General features: G+C 32.5%; 3 protein-coding genes across 3 annotated transcripts in view; 2 read left to right on the top strand and 1 right to left on the bottom strand.

Moving 5' to 3' along the window:
- LOC105325327 (dual oxidase 2) overlaps positions 1–14,161 on the top strand; it is a 117,014-nt gene that overhangs the window by 46,992 nt on the left and 55,861 nt on the right. The gene's annotated exons all lie outside the window — the stretch shown is intronic.
- Positions 36–5,226, top strand: LOC105325295 (2-hydroxy-6-oxononadienedioate/2-hydroxy-6-oxononatrienedioate hydrolase 1). The gene is made up of 6 exons (XM_034461779.2): positions 36–134; positions 910–1,087; positions 1,253–1,929; positions 2,288–2,455; positions 2,573–2,780; positions 3,101–5,226. The coding sequence occupies exons 2-6, from the start codon at positions 935–937 to the stop codon at positions 3,443–3,445; spliced, it is 1,551 nt and encodes a 516-aa protein (XP_034317670.2). The 5' UTR covers positions 36–134; positions 910–934; the 3' UTR covers positions 3,446–5,226.
- Positions 6,861–14,070, bottom strand: LOC117686580 (uncharacterized). Its single transcript, XM_066087701.1, has 10 exons — positions 13,935–14,070; positions 13,673–13,820; positions 11,381–11,584; positions 11,066–11,287; positions 10,194–10,979; positions 9,770–9,988; positions 9,572–9,667; positions 9,160–9,485; positions 8,763–8,967; positions 6,861–7,387 (listed from the first exon to the last, which is right to left on the bottom strand). Exons 2-10 carry the CDS (start codon positions 13,806–13,808, stop codon positions 7,098–7,100), a joined length of 2,484 nt encoding a protein of 827 aa, XP_065943773.1. The 5' UTR covers positions 13,809–13,820; positions 13,935–14,070; the 3' UTR covers positions 6,861–7,097.

Raw genomic sequence — 14,161 nt, 5'->3', positions numbered from 1 at the left:
TATTCATCCTAACTGATGATGATATAATTACGAGTATCCCGAGTACAGCTTTGTGTTTTAAAGGAAAGCAAGTTCCGGTTTTTTTGTTTTCCTTGGTTGCAGGCACTTTTCATCCATCTCTTCCTTAAATCGAGGTAATTGTGTCATTTTGTTAAAAAAAAAATGATTTTTCTTGTGGTAACAGCTGACTGTCAGTTCCAACTAGTCTCATATTTGAAGAAGTGGGGTTGAATTTAATATCCTAAATTTTAGACTACAAATCATGATGAAATTTTTTTTATCCTTGGAACATGTTAATAGTTCTTATGCTCAGCGTCCAGACAAAATACACATGTGACGGAATGGGAGTCAGTTCTAGGGATTGGTCATGGCTCAGAATACAAAGGGATAGGAGAAATAATGACAGACCAGTCAGGGTTGTAAACCTATACCCCCTTTATCTATCTCTAGTCAGGTACTCTTCCAATTAAGATATCTGGTGCTAGGGATGAGCTGGTCTGACTTACACACAAAATTTATTCCATATATATCTGTATAAAATTTGCAATATCTTTGTTCATCATAAATATAAACAGTTCAGAGTGTTTCTGCCCCCCCCCCCCCCCCCCCCCCCCCCCCCCGTGACCGAAAAAATCGCAATATCTTTGGGATTTTTGGTAAAGGTGCTAAATTGTTATCCGGAAAATTTCCTTCACATACTTTATATATATTTTTCAAATGAATTTTGTTGTATGGAATAACTCTGTTTTCAATGATTTAATTCATTGTAAATATAATATGCCAAAATTGACTTTTTTAATAAAATCACAGTAAAATGTTTAGCAATGAAAGCAGAATGATAACATGACCACATAAAAGTTCACCACATGTCACACAATTTTTAAGCAGTAAATGTCAATCTTTTTACAGTTGGAGAAAAGCAGAATGCATAGCAATGAGCAGTTGCTGTCGAAATGGAAGATCAAGGAAAATAGGCCCAGGAAGTGATAGCAATAATGGCATCATTGAAATCAGACCTAAAAGACATTTAAGAATTCAACATTTAAATGCTAGACCAAGGGACAGTGCTCTAGAGGAGGAACTTCATGTATGCTAGAGATATATATACATAGCATAAATGCTAATATGATAATAGAACAGATTCATACATTAAAATGCAATATTAATATAAAAAAAAAATAAAACATTAGCTGTACTATTTACAAATATACATGTATCAGTATGTACTAAATGTCTTTTATTTTTTTTTCAGTTGTTTCTAAGAAATCATAATATTTCACATAATGGAAGACTCAGATCTGATGTTAATAAGAAGATTCCAAGGAAATCTGATAAAGCTGGCCCCACAAATGATCACATTGAAACAAACCACCCTCATATGGCAAAGAGTCCGGAAGAAAAAAACATTTCAAGTCGTCCATCATCTTTCACTGCAAATTTAACCTATGACACAGATCCTTCTAGACCTTCACACTCAAGAAGTTCTGTTGGAGGGGAGACTATTACATCATCCTCAAATGTAGAGGTTTCCATGAATCCAAGGGGCAATGAAGATGGTTTTATGTCGGAAATCGAAGAAAAAGACGAATTATCTCTTGCCACTTCTCGATCTTTAAAAAGTGCCATTTCTGAATCTGTTAAAAATGTTGAAACAGGAACAATTAAAAATAATCCTGCCAAGCCGGACCCTGGAGTTGTGTTATTTTTTATCCATGGAGTAGGAGGTTCTTCTGACATATGGAAGCCACAGATGGACTACTTTGCCGGGTTAGGATATGAAATAGTTTGTCCTGATATGATCGGGCATGGTTTAAGTTACGCACCTGATGATAAAAAGAGTTACCACTTTAAGGAGATTTTACGTGACATGGAGGCGATGTTTGATATGTATTGTAAAAGAAGCAATATTATCATAGGCCATTCATATGGGTAAGCATATGTAATGATATTTGTGTTATCATGTATATAAACCTGTGAACCATGAATTTACTTGCTATTCAACCATGCATGATTAAATTAATGTAAAGACTGCATAATATAATGTGATCCTTGTCTTTTTTAGATGCACGTAACATATATTAATTATTTTAATTAAGCTATGTTTTTTTTATGGTTGATTCAAGACTTATAAGGAAATTCATTGTACATTTATTAATATGTAGAGTTTTACATGGCTATATATATATTATAACAAATAAATCTAGTCCTGTATCAAAGATAATATTTCTGCTTTAAGGATAAAGCTTATTTCTTTTTAAGACTTAAAAATACATATATTTTTGTTTAGATGTGCTTTTGCCACAGTATTAGCCAGACAGAGAGCAAAACGTGTGACCAAACTGATTTTGGTCAGTGGTGGAGGGCCTGTTCCTCTGGCCCCACAGCCTGGCGTTTTCTCCTTGCCCCTGTGCATGTTAGCATGTATGAAGCCATGCATTACTTGTCTATTCACAAGGTGAGAACTATTGTACATGTTTATACCTAAAGACTAATTGCAATTAAATTCAATTTTAATATATACCATATTATCCTTTAAAGAGGTTATAGCTTTAATGTCTCCTTGTCTCTCTAGAGGTGCTTTCTACAACAACCCTAAACTGTCAGTGGATAAAGAGAAAGCCTTTGACATCCCCTCATATGTGCTGGATTATATCATGAATGGACAATGGTGGCTAGATGGAGATGATTTGTATCACAGTTGTATAAGCATGCCCACCTTACTTATCTGGGGCAGGCATGATAAGTTTGTTTCTCTGGCAGAGGAGGAAGCTATGAACAAGGTCAGCAATAAGCCTCAAAACCTTAAAGACTCAATCGAAATCAATTTATAAATGCAAATTTTTCATAATTTTTTTTATGTTTTAATTAACTCAGTATATTGGTCAGGAATACTGAGAAATATAAGAAGCTAGGTTGAAAATTTATTGGTTTCATGATATTTTTGCATTTCTGAACATTTCATGAGACTAAATATATGAACAAATATGTCTTAACTCAACCCAGAAATGTTGGTTTTTCATGAGCTTATGTAATTAAGTCTTGTAAATGGTCCTTTTTTTATTTTGTATAAATAATATGTAATGTCGATTTATTTTGATAGATTATTGTGAATTGCCAACTGGAGATAGTTGAGGAAACCGGTCATATGGTAATGATGGAAGCACCAGATCATTTCAATAGCATACTAAGTCTTTTTATAACCCGGGGTATAACAAAACCTTCTGCAAATTATCGAGATGAAGAAGAAGATAGGTCCAATAATTCTCCTGGTGATGCTACTTTTCGGTCAGAAAAGGACAAGACCACAAGGACGAACAGTCCATGGTTTTCACCAAGGAAGAAACGGCCAGACAGTAGCAAGAGTAGCAAGTCCATAAGCTCAATCAAGTCTAGTAAATCTCGCAAGTCCATGCCTAAGGGAGTGCTCACACACAGTTTGCTGTGAGCTCTTAAATCATGTTTCACTCGCCGTGAGTTGAAATTTTTGCAATCTTTAAATTTTTTGATTGAATCACTTGTATTTGCTAATTTGCCTGTGATTATACTTTTAAAAGGGTTATGCAGTTATTTTTACACATTCAATTCAGAATCATGTGATATTTAACTTAACAATCAACTGTCTCAGTCTTTCCCATGACAGGTTATTGCAATCTTTGTGTTGTAACCATGATTGTATATATGTTACATGTTAAGTATTGCAGCTAGTTTTTGTTCACTTATGAAAATACCTATACATGTAATGTTACCCTTATAGATCTGAAAAAACTGTTAATCAATACATTGATTGAATTATATGTAGCTAGGTAATTTCAAAATATTGAAAAGAAATATTTTTTTTGCTTCCCCTTAAATTATATACATATTGTATGTTGACAAAAATGAAATCTGGGTTAATTATCTTTTCAGAATTGAAAAATTGAAAATGATATCGACCTTCCATATCATGTATATTTGATTAAATCCTCATGTATTTGAATAAATGTATTTTATTCTTCATTCAAGATCATCATGTAAAGTTACATGCAATGTTTTCTTTCTTTTTTTATAAGGTTATAATTCTATTATCATGTATGTTGTTATTGCACGTTTTTTGAAAGAAAAAAAAATCATATTGTGTGAATCGTTCAGTACAATGCATGACTTGAGAATGCATGATCACTGAGTATATTTTTAATTAAAGAAGACCGATGAATTAAAAATATAGAGAAATGGATGCAAGCTTTTCAATCAATTGGTGACTGTGATAGTAGTGACAATGGAATATACATTTTCCTCTGTTAATCAGAGAATGCACTTGATTCCTTTCTTCATACAATATGTTTTTTCTGATGTTAATTTGTCCATGACTAAAATAAGTTACTTTTAATTTGTTTCAGAATTTTAAGGGTTTTCTGTTTTGATTTTGAATTTGTTGTAAAGTGGCTTGATAGCACTTGAATTTCTTTCTCAAATCTGCAGAAATTGACTTGATTATGAACGATACCATGGAGCATAGGCATACACAGTACATGTTTGAATATACATTAAATAGGCAAAAATAAGCTTTTTTATTTATAAATTAAAGACATGATTTTCAAAATTTATTTTAGAAAATATGAACAAAATCTTCAGGTGGATTTGAGAATGGGATTTACTGTTCACAAGCCAGGTACACTAACCCCTGAGATATGATGATACATGTATTAATTCAAACATAAAAAGTATAAGCCATATCTTTAGTAAGCTAAGTTAAATATCAACATTTGAAATGTTTTTTGAGTCTGTCCATTCTTTACTCTCAAATTTTGGTCTAAAAGTTGAATTGTTTAAATTTCTTCTTTATGTTTTTAGAGGAAAACTTAAGTATAAATTTCATATATGTTCATTCTTACTTCCAACTTTCATCTGTAAGAAAAACATTTCTTTCATGAAATGGCTTAAAAATAACTCTATTTTATATAAGAATTTATTGTAATAGTAACTTACATGTGATAACATATGGTTGTGCTGGATTTCTTGCAATCTATTCTTAAAAAATGTACTTATTTGTTATATTATTGTTATGCATTTACATATAACTGTATTATTATCAGTCACGAAGTCTGCAAAATTTTAATTGTAAAACAGTTTAACACTAGTCTACCGTTATAAAAGAGTAATTTTACAAATTATGTACATTATTTGTACCACACATTTGTTCAACAAACTAATTTTTTGCAAGCACTCGTCTGTTATTTCTTAATCATTTCTTCTATGTCGTTAATAAAAATGAAAACAAACTTGCATCTTATTTGTTTAGGGCAAAAACTCGTTATTTTTTACAAAGAAGATGAGGGAATAAGATGGCGCAAATGCCCATTGCGGTTTAGTCGTGAAATACAATTTTGAATTTATTTTTTCCCAATTAAATCTATTCAAATATATTACAATACGAGTTTGCCAAAGCACAATTTCTAACTATATTCAGTTTTTAATATATTTAACAAAAAATAAGAAAAAAATATTGCCTAAAATTTTGGTAGTATCGAACCCATACCATAAAAACCCTAGATTTATAAGGTTAGCTAATGTCAGGTACTCTAACCACTGAGCCATTTCAGACACAACAAAGAAGGCCCTTTAAATATTATGTGTCACTTTGGCTACGAATTTACGGACTTGCATTATTTTTTCAAAACGTTCAATTGTTTGGATACAAAATATTATTTTTAATGTATAGTGGGTCATCTCTCCACGGTTTTGTTGATTGAAATCGGTTTGTTTTCCATTAGACCTTAATTATACTATGAGAAAAATATGGAGCCCAGACCCACTCTATAAAAGAAAATGCCTTAAAGTTATAAAAAATGACACTATTTGCAGGTTTTGATACGTATACGCCTGTTTGAGTCAACATATTCCAAGTACTGAACATATTTATAGGTTTAAAATCAATGATATGTTAAATATATATTGTTTTAAATGATTTTTTTTTTAAAAATAAGATTTATTGATATTTTAATTTTTCAATAGCTTGTCCGACCATGTATGGGCATTTTACACGCCTTATTCACCCATCTTCTTTATTCCTGTTGGCAGAATTAATAAGAGTAAAAAATGCATATTTTCCCCACCACTCAGTAATGCATACTGCTCTGAAAACACCTTAAAGTCTCCATTTCCTAGCCCACTCTCCTTTGCCAGAGCATATTTTCTGTCTTTTGTAAAGTTGGATTCAAACTTCATCCATAAAGTGCCCACAGGTAGAGAATGCAGTCTTCTAACCACAAAGAACACAATAAAAAAGGCATATCTGTATACATGTATATTAACATTTTTCTAGAGTCTTTGTCTATGATAACACCATAAATCATTTTTGAAATGTGTAGTCCAATACATTTCATCGATGACTATTTGAATATTCAATCGCACAACTGCTGAAAATTATATAAAATATAAGCAATAGGGAATCATTCTTCGAATATTATGAGGTTCAAATACGATCGGGGCGTAATCAAATCTATCATAAGCCTTTCGGGCTTTATTGGACTTTATCACCCGACCGAATTTTATCAGCTCATAATACACAAAGAATGATTCATTACTCCTTAAAATAATTCTTACATCTTACACCACAAAGTCCTTTTGACAAAGCCGATCTCTTTGAGATGGTCACCATCTCAACGATGTCTTCTTCTTAAGAATTTAAATCTGATGAAGCAGTGGTTTTTCCATCGATATAACTTTATTATTGTTTATACATGTACTTTTAACAATTTTTTAAAAGTGTTTTTTTAATCGGTGTAAATATGATTATTTAAGAAAGATTTAAAGGAAGGTGTAATATATAATGTAATAAATGCGCCCGTTACAGAAAAAAATACGTAACGCAAAATTGAGTAATCAGAAAGTAATATTTTATTGCAAACAGGATTTACATATTTAGAGGTCGGATATCTGGACGGAAGTTTATAACACTTTACAAAAAACATTTTAGGAAACAATTCTTAAATGTACATTGTTATCTATTATAGGATTTGCACTAAAATTAGAAAACAGCTATTAGAATAAGATTATATACACTAATAAAGCATATATTATCATGAAGACCCACAAATCTCAAACGTTGTAAACTTCTGTCATTTCGGAAGCTGGATGTAACCTTTGATATCACTATGGGTTCCTCCTACAGTAATGGCTCTCACAAATACGTGAACATGGAGGCCGGACCAGTTTATGACGGAGGGAGGAAGAACAAAGACTGTCCGTGTGGATGTGGTCTCCTGCCACTGTAGGATGTCAGCCCCTCCCTCCACCGTCCCTGCTGAGACTTCATAGTACAAAGGCAGAGGAGACGAGAAAATGTTATCCCAGGTAACAGTGAGCTCCTTCTTCCCAGAATTCCAGGCTACTGATAATTTAACATTGGCTGAAATAGTAAAAGTAATAGTAAACTTTATTTGTGAAAATCTGCATGCATGTTTTAAAAATCTTTATTATTAGAGGTAAAAGTAAACAAGTGATCCATGGGCCACATCGCTCACCTGAAAAACCCCAGTTCGTTGTATCATTCTATCTCATTTTCTGTCTGTCCCAAGACATTTTTGCCGCATATTTTCTTATATTATTCGATATTTATAAATACCTCTAAATTCAGAGGATGTTCATTCAATAGTATGAAAAAACTTTTGAAACGCCCCCTCTAGCTTGTCAGGTTAAAATACACGGCTAAAAATAGAAAGTCTACGGGGATTTTGCATTGCATCAGCCATAATTAAGCCCGGGTGATAACGTTGAAAATTTGTGCGAGGTATTCTGAGTGACTTCCGAATGGAGAAAAGATGTCAACATTCCCCATTATGAATCTCCGTAGGAAGTTGTTCCGTGAATTTTAAACAGGGAAAATATGATAATGTTTGAATGAAGTTATCTTGGAAGTTTTCCCTTTTATCGATTTCGACTGCACTTCTTTCACAGGTATGTGTATTTTTATTAAAAATCGTCCAAATGTGCAGCAAAAATATCTTGGGACAGACTATAAAACATTTTCTCTACATATTTCTATGTTAAACTTTGAACCCCTTTTCCGGGCACCATTATTAGTCCTGGGGGTCAGACGATATTTACAATTTAGAATCTACATTATTTGAAGATATTTGCATAGTAATTTTACAAACTGTAGCATTGCAGTTCTGGAGAAGAAGAAAATTTTTAAACATTTTTCTATATGTTTCTATGTAAAACCTTGAATCCCTCTTCTTCAGGGGTCATGATTTTCACAATTTAGAATCTACATTATCTGAGGATGCTGCATAGTAATTTCACAAATTGTAGCATTGCAGTTCTTGAGAAGAAGATTTTTAAACATTTTTCCTATAAATTTCTATTTCTTCGAACTCCTCTTGGTGCCTCAGTACTAGTCTGGGGGGTTACAATTTTAACAATTTAGAATTTTTACTATATATACAAACTTTGATACAAATATTGGTATTTCTTGTGCAGTAGTTCTTGAGAAGAAGATTTTTTAAGAACACACCCCATTTGCACCGTTTTGTAATTATCTCCCTTTAAAAGAGGGTTTTGCCCTTTATTCTAACAATTTACAGTGTAGAATCCACTTCCCATAAGGATGTTGTGTATCAAGTTCTCTTTGGCCCTGTGCTATATAGAGAAGAAATCAAAAATATGAAACGTTTACAAACAGACGGACAGGCAGACAGACGGACGGACGGACGACGGGCAACAGGTGATCAAAAAAGCTCACTCAAACCTTCAGTTTAGGTGAGCTAAAAAGTAATTCTTACGGTCTTTCTTGGGTAATGTTTTGGAAATTGTTATGTTATACGGAACCGTGTCGCTGACAATGAGTAGCTTTCCTATGGCTTGAACTGTTATATTTTTCAGCCCTTCATTCATTTTCATATGAGTGAAGCTTGCACTTAAAATATCTTGGCCAACTGGGAAAGACATTTTTTCTTCCATCTTGTTATTATTGCCATGGAATAGAATCTGCAAGCAAATGTAAACTTATAGATACACAGCAAATGAAGATGATAATAAATCTATTGATAGCTGATACTGACAACAAAAATATGGATTTTAAGTGGAACTAAAGAAATTTACCATAATAAATTGGTAATACTTTCAATTGTCTTTTGGTATTACAGTTTGCATTCTTGATCGTTCATAGTTTAACCGTACCTTATATTGCTCAATGCCAACGAAGTCTTCGAACCCGCTCCACTGGATCCTGAGGTTGCTGGTCATGCTTTGGTAATGATCCCTCCCAGCGTACTCGGTTACAGATAGAGGAACAACTTCTACAGTAGCATGTCTGACGGAGGGAGGACGGTTGGAGATTTTGACTCCATTCGATGACTTTGTGCTCGTTAGTCCTGCCTTATTATGACAGCGGATCGACGAGTAGATGGTCTTGTTCTCTAAAAGACTATAGTCAAAATCTTGGTATCCTTTTCCTTCTGATATTCTAATGAAACTCTGCAGTTCTATTCCTTGTGGTTGGTATCCTTAGTGTAAATAGGCAAACACATGTTAAATTGTGAAATGATCAGACAAATATGACTTTTTGGCGAGCTGTGAAAACAGAACATACCTATGGCCCATTCACAGTGATCAATGCCAGATTCGTTATCAACAGCTTCAAAATTGACAGATACTTCATTATCTGTCCAGGCCTCCTGATCTTCATCTGAAAACGAAATATTTGGAACCACATCGAAAAATTGCAGAATCTAATCCAACTGCACAAACATATAAATAATAAATACAATATATTGATAATACAGCTTACTTGAAAGATCACCATCATAAACGTTAACAATGTCCGGTGGTGTGAGGTCAACCAGCACTGGTTCAGAATAAGAAATTCCTTGTAAACCCACCACATTGGAAGCAATAGCGGTGATGTGAACAAATGTATTGTGGACTAGGGTGACATTGGCGTTATAGGCAAAGTTGTTCAGTCCAACACTTTGAAAGCCTTGAATTTGTGTACCTCCTTTGGTGTAGCCTACCAAGAACATTCATTTAATTCACATCCACTGACTACTTTGATTAAAATGAAATATATGTACTAATAATATAAATATTTGGCGCCAATTAAGTTCTTAAATAAATACGAAATTGATAATTTAATCAGTTTAGTATTTTACTTTAATTTTGAAATACCACTAAATTATTATTTCATTCAAATTACTTCAAAAATGATACCTTACCTATTGCCCATTTATACTCTTTGATGGCGCTTACATCTTCAACAAAACTCCAAGCTCCGTGGATGGATCCCCATTCGTGAAGATATACCACATGGGCATTAACATGCTGGCCACCTGTTTTATCAGCTTGATTTCTTTCTACCATTTGCAGTGACAAATCATCAATAAAAAGACCCGTCTTATCATCAATGCTACCCACTGACAACTCTGCTGAAATATTTCTTGCTATGAAATAAAATGTGTGTCTATGCCATGACACTATTTCTCTTGTTTTTGATTTTCCATGTTCATCATGACGATAGGCCTTTGTATACAACAAAAATACATGTTTTGTTTTCCCTATACTTATGAATCCTTCTTTATTTGACAATCTAGAGGCAGAAATCATTAAGTGGCTTGTGTAAAAATTTACACGATAAAGTTCACCAATAATTAAATTATTGATTATTTGTTTAATACTCCCTTTTAAGATCAAAAACGATCCTCCATTTCTCGCCATGTTCTTCGCAGAAGAAACCACTGCTGCACAACTACCTGTTGCTAGATTCCATTTTTCAGGATGAAAGTCCGATACTAGCGAACAAATATTTGTCTTGTTGATATTGTCCATCGATAGAGTTTTAATGGAATCTTCAAATGAAGGGTTTTCTGCAAGGTTTTCATCCACATGGAAGAGATACTGAGGCTGTGGTGGCGTGGTTTCAACTGCTACTCCATTAGAGACAACGATGTCCGACTTACGATTAACGTTGTCTATGGCATATACCTTGCTATACAGAACATCTCCTGTAATATAAAACCATTCGTGAGTCAAAATGTGTGTACTCGTGAGTGACTGTATGTGAGAGAGAAAGAGACATATAAATCCGTACCTATTGATATATTGGCAAACGTCTTTCGTGATATCGTTGTGTGCATTCCTACATTTATCCAATCGTGAATACTACACTCAGTATTTAAATATTCTTCGCTTACTATTGGCGATTTTCCTACACACCAATAGTACTTAACAATCCCAGAGCCTGTATCCGTAAATCCATGCCACTTTGCTGCCACACGTTTGGATGTATTTTGATATTCCAAATCATGCAAACCTACGTAAAATCAAAATATAAAAATATTGGCACTTTCAGTATTTAGTTAACTAATTCTTTTATTCTTTGACCCACATAATATTTGCTTTCTACCTATTCCATCATAAATGACGCCTGCAGACGGTTTACTGTTGTCCGTCTTAAATCCGTCAGAAAACTCGGTGTGGTGGATACCAGAGAAACCATAAGCAATAACATTGCTAAAATACTTCACATCAGGAGCGAGGGAGATTCTCCTCACCCTAACCGACATTTCCGTATTGCCTAAATCCTTTTCATTGTCCCAAACATCATGCCCTGAAAATATGATGCACCGTTTTACTATTAATTGTCATTTAGCGATATCATCAATTCGAGTAGGCGATTTAACTATTTAAGAAGGTGATATCACCAATTCGATATAGGTGAAATCATCTTAAAGTTTTCATTTTAAGTAAGTGATATCACATTCGAATAGTTGCTTTAATTTACCTAAGTGATTTGAATTGTTGATATCATCTTTTCGAATTAATGCTGTTATTACTTCGTTAAAGAATGAATGATTTTTTAGACATATGGCGGCCGCCGAGGCAAAGGATGCTGTTTATAACAACATTCAAACAACATTCAAAGAACTGTTCGCCGCTTTGATAATGACGATGTTAATTGAAAGACAAGGTTATAAAGTTTAAGATTAATCGACAACAACTCATCTGTAGGGGAAGCAGCTATTATTTCAGATTTAGTTTGAAAGGATATCACCAATTAGAATAAGTGATATCACATATTAAGTTTGAAAAGAAGATGTCACCTATTCAAATAGATGATATCACCTATTCGAAGAGGTTATATCACCAATTTAAATGAAATACATGTGTGTGAAATCACCTAATCAATTTAAACAGGTGATATCACTTATTTGAATTATTGATATCACCTATTCAGATTTACTATTTAGTGATCAAAGAAAATGAAGCATAATCGGTAGATGCATGTTATACCGTTAAAAACCACACAGCATATTTTTTTTTAATTTCAAGAAATATGTAGCGATATACAATAGAATTAATAATTTGATTTATTTTACAAGCATTATTAAATTTAATATTGTCATTTAACATGTTTTTTAATTTAAATAATTTGATAGTATGCAAAAAAAATGTGAGAATTACACAAATGGCGTTCATTAAACTGCATTTGCAAAATTGAATACATGTAATTTACCCAATTTTATAACCTGAATTACCCGAATGCTAGTGAGTCATTTGAAGTTTAGTTACAACCATCCAGTCATATTTGAGTAAAAAGAACATGATATATCGAATTTGGATTTTTACGTATGTTTGTTGTTCTTGTTGTTCAATTATATAAATTCCATAAGTTAGAATGTTTATTTTTTGTGGATTTTGTGACATGTTGGACTTCTTCATTGAATTATTTTCTAAACGTAAAAAGTTTTCTTTTTGAAGTTTGGTTTAAAGCATTTTAAACATCACATTACATATGATGATTTGAGGACTGCCAAGTGTTGCATCGGCTCACAGAACTGACAGTTGTGTAATACAGGTTCATTTTTAAAACACACATTTAACAAAAAGTCGAATTTTGACACATTAACACCTATGTTTCATTGTAATTTTCGAAAAAGAGAAAAAGAAAATTTTATTATCAGGTCTCTCTTTTTCATCATTTAGTTTATAATATATGGCCAAGATGGTGTTGATAGTCTTATTACTAAAAAAATCAAGTTTATTATATAAATTTACCTATTTTATTTGTATTTCTGGTTTTCAAGGAGAGGTTACTCTTTCAAATCAACGTAAACTTCCTCGGTAACGTTTTTGAGAAAAAATATTGTGACAAACGAAGTAGTGGTTTTCTTTATTTAATTGATAGTTTTGTATGCTCTTGATACAATGAATTGTTTTATGTATAATATATTTTTAATTCTATTCTCCGATAATGAAATGAAGTATTTTCTGAAGTGTGGAATTTTTTTTATTAATATCATGATTATGTTGATAATCAATTTTTGATCATATGAAAACGCATGAGGCATTTAAATATTTTTTATATAGCAAGGCGTAGTGCTTTATAAAAATGTAGATAAGAAGATTATAACATCTTGGGGTTGTTTGTATCAGAGGATATATGTCTGATTTAACGCGCTTTTAAATTTTACAAAATATATTGTTAAATGCATAAATTTATTTTAACGACAAAGAAAAGTTGTGTTAAATTTTAAAGACCTAAAAATAATCCGAGGCTATTAGCAGGAAAGCCAAGTAAGAAACACGGTATTCACAGTTAATGATAACAGAAAAATCACAATATTTGGTTTTTCATTATTCAAAGTGGAGATATATTTCATCTTCATAAACAAACTTAATCTAAAGAATGTGTTACCTCCTGGATATGTGCTAATATAAACGTGAAACGACTTTATGCATTCATCTGCATCAATAAACTTATTTTTCCAGTCAACCATAAATGACACATCCTCCATGATAAAGTCTTGATCTTTAAGGGGACTGTTCATCATTCTTTCTGTAACCTATATTTAATAATTTTCAAGAACACTGAATTATTTTTTAATAAAAGTACAAATTTATTTGAAAGAATTTTAAGACTTAACAAAAAATATCAATACATGTCAAAAAACTATTACCGAGCTTCCGAGGATATTTGTTACCGATGGTCTTTGTGTTACTATGACAACTCCATCCGATTTAAATATCGCATAAGTATCATCACTATACCATGCTCTCACAAAAACGGAATATTTAATGTCTTCGTGCAAATGAAATCCTATAAGGATATAAAACATGCATTACAAATAACTGCGTGTAACATAATAAAAAGTTAAATGCAAAAACATAAAATGGATAAAAACAT

This window comes from Magallana gigas, chromosome 6 (assembly GCF_963853765.1).
Source record: "Magallana gigas chromosome 6, xbMagGiga1.1, whole genome shotgun sequence".
NCBI classification, from domain to species: Eukaryota; Metazoa; Mollusca; class Bivalvia; order Ostreida; family Ostreidae; genus Magallana; species Magallana gigas.
This window is presented reverse-complemented; position numbering and strand designations above follow the sequence as displayed.

What these genes read in the sequence shown, in the direction of transcription:
- LOC105325295 (XM_034461779.2), top strand. Translation starts at nt 935, where the DNA reads ATGAGCAGTTGCTGTCGAAATGGAAGATCAAGGAAAATAGGCCCAGGA. An exon ending in ATCATAGGCCATTCATATGG is followed by an intron (nt 1,930 to 2,287) that starts GTAAGCATATGT and finishes ATTTTTGTTTAG; the next exon opens with ATGTGCTTTTGCCACAGTAT. An exon ending in AGGAGGAAGCTATGAACAAG is followed by an intron (nt 2,781 to 3,100) that starts GTCAGCAATAAG and finishes TTATTTTGATAG; the next exon opens with ATTATTGTGAATTGCCAACT.
- LOC117686580 (XM_066087701.1), bottom strand. Translation starts at nt 13,808, where the DNA reads ATGATGAACAGTCCCCTTAAAGATCAAGACTTTATCATGGAGGATGTG. An exon ending in TTGGCATTGAGCAATATAAG is followed by an intron (nt 8,968 to 9,159) that starts GTACGGTTAAAC and finishes ATTTGCTTGCAG; the next exon opens with ATTCTATTCCATGGCAATAA. An exon ending in AACATTACCCAAGAAAGACC is followed by an intron (nt 7,388 to 8,762) that starts GTAAGAATTACT and finishes TTACTATTTCAG; the next exon opens with CCAATGTTAAATTATCAGTA.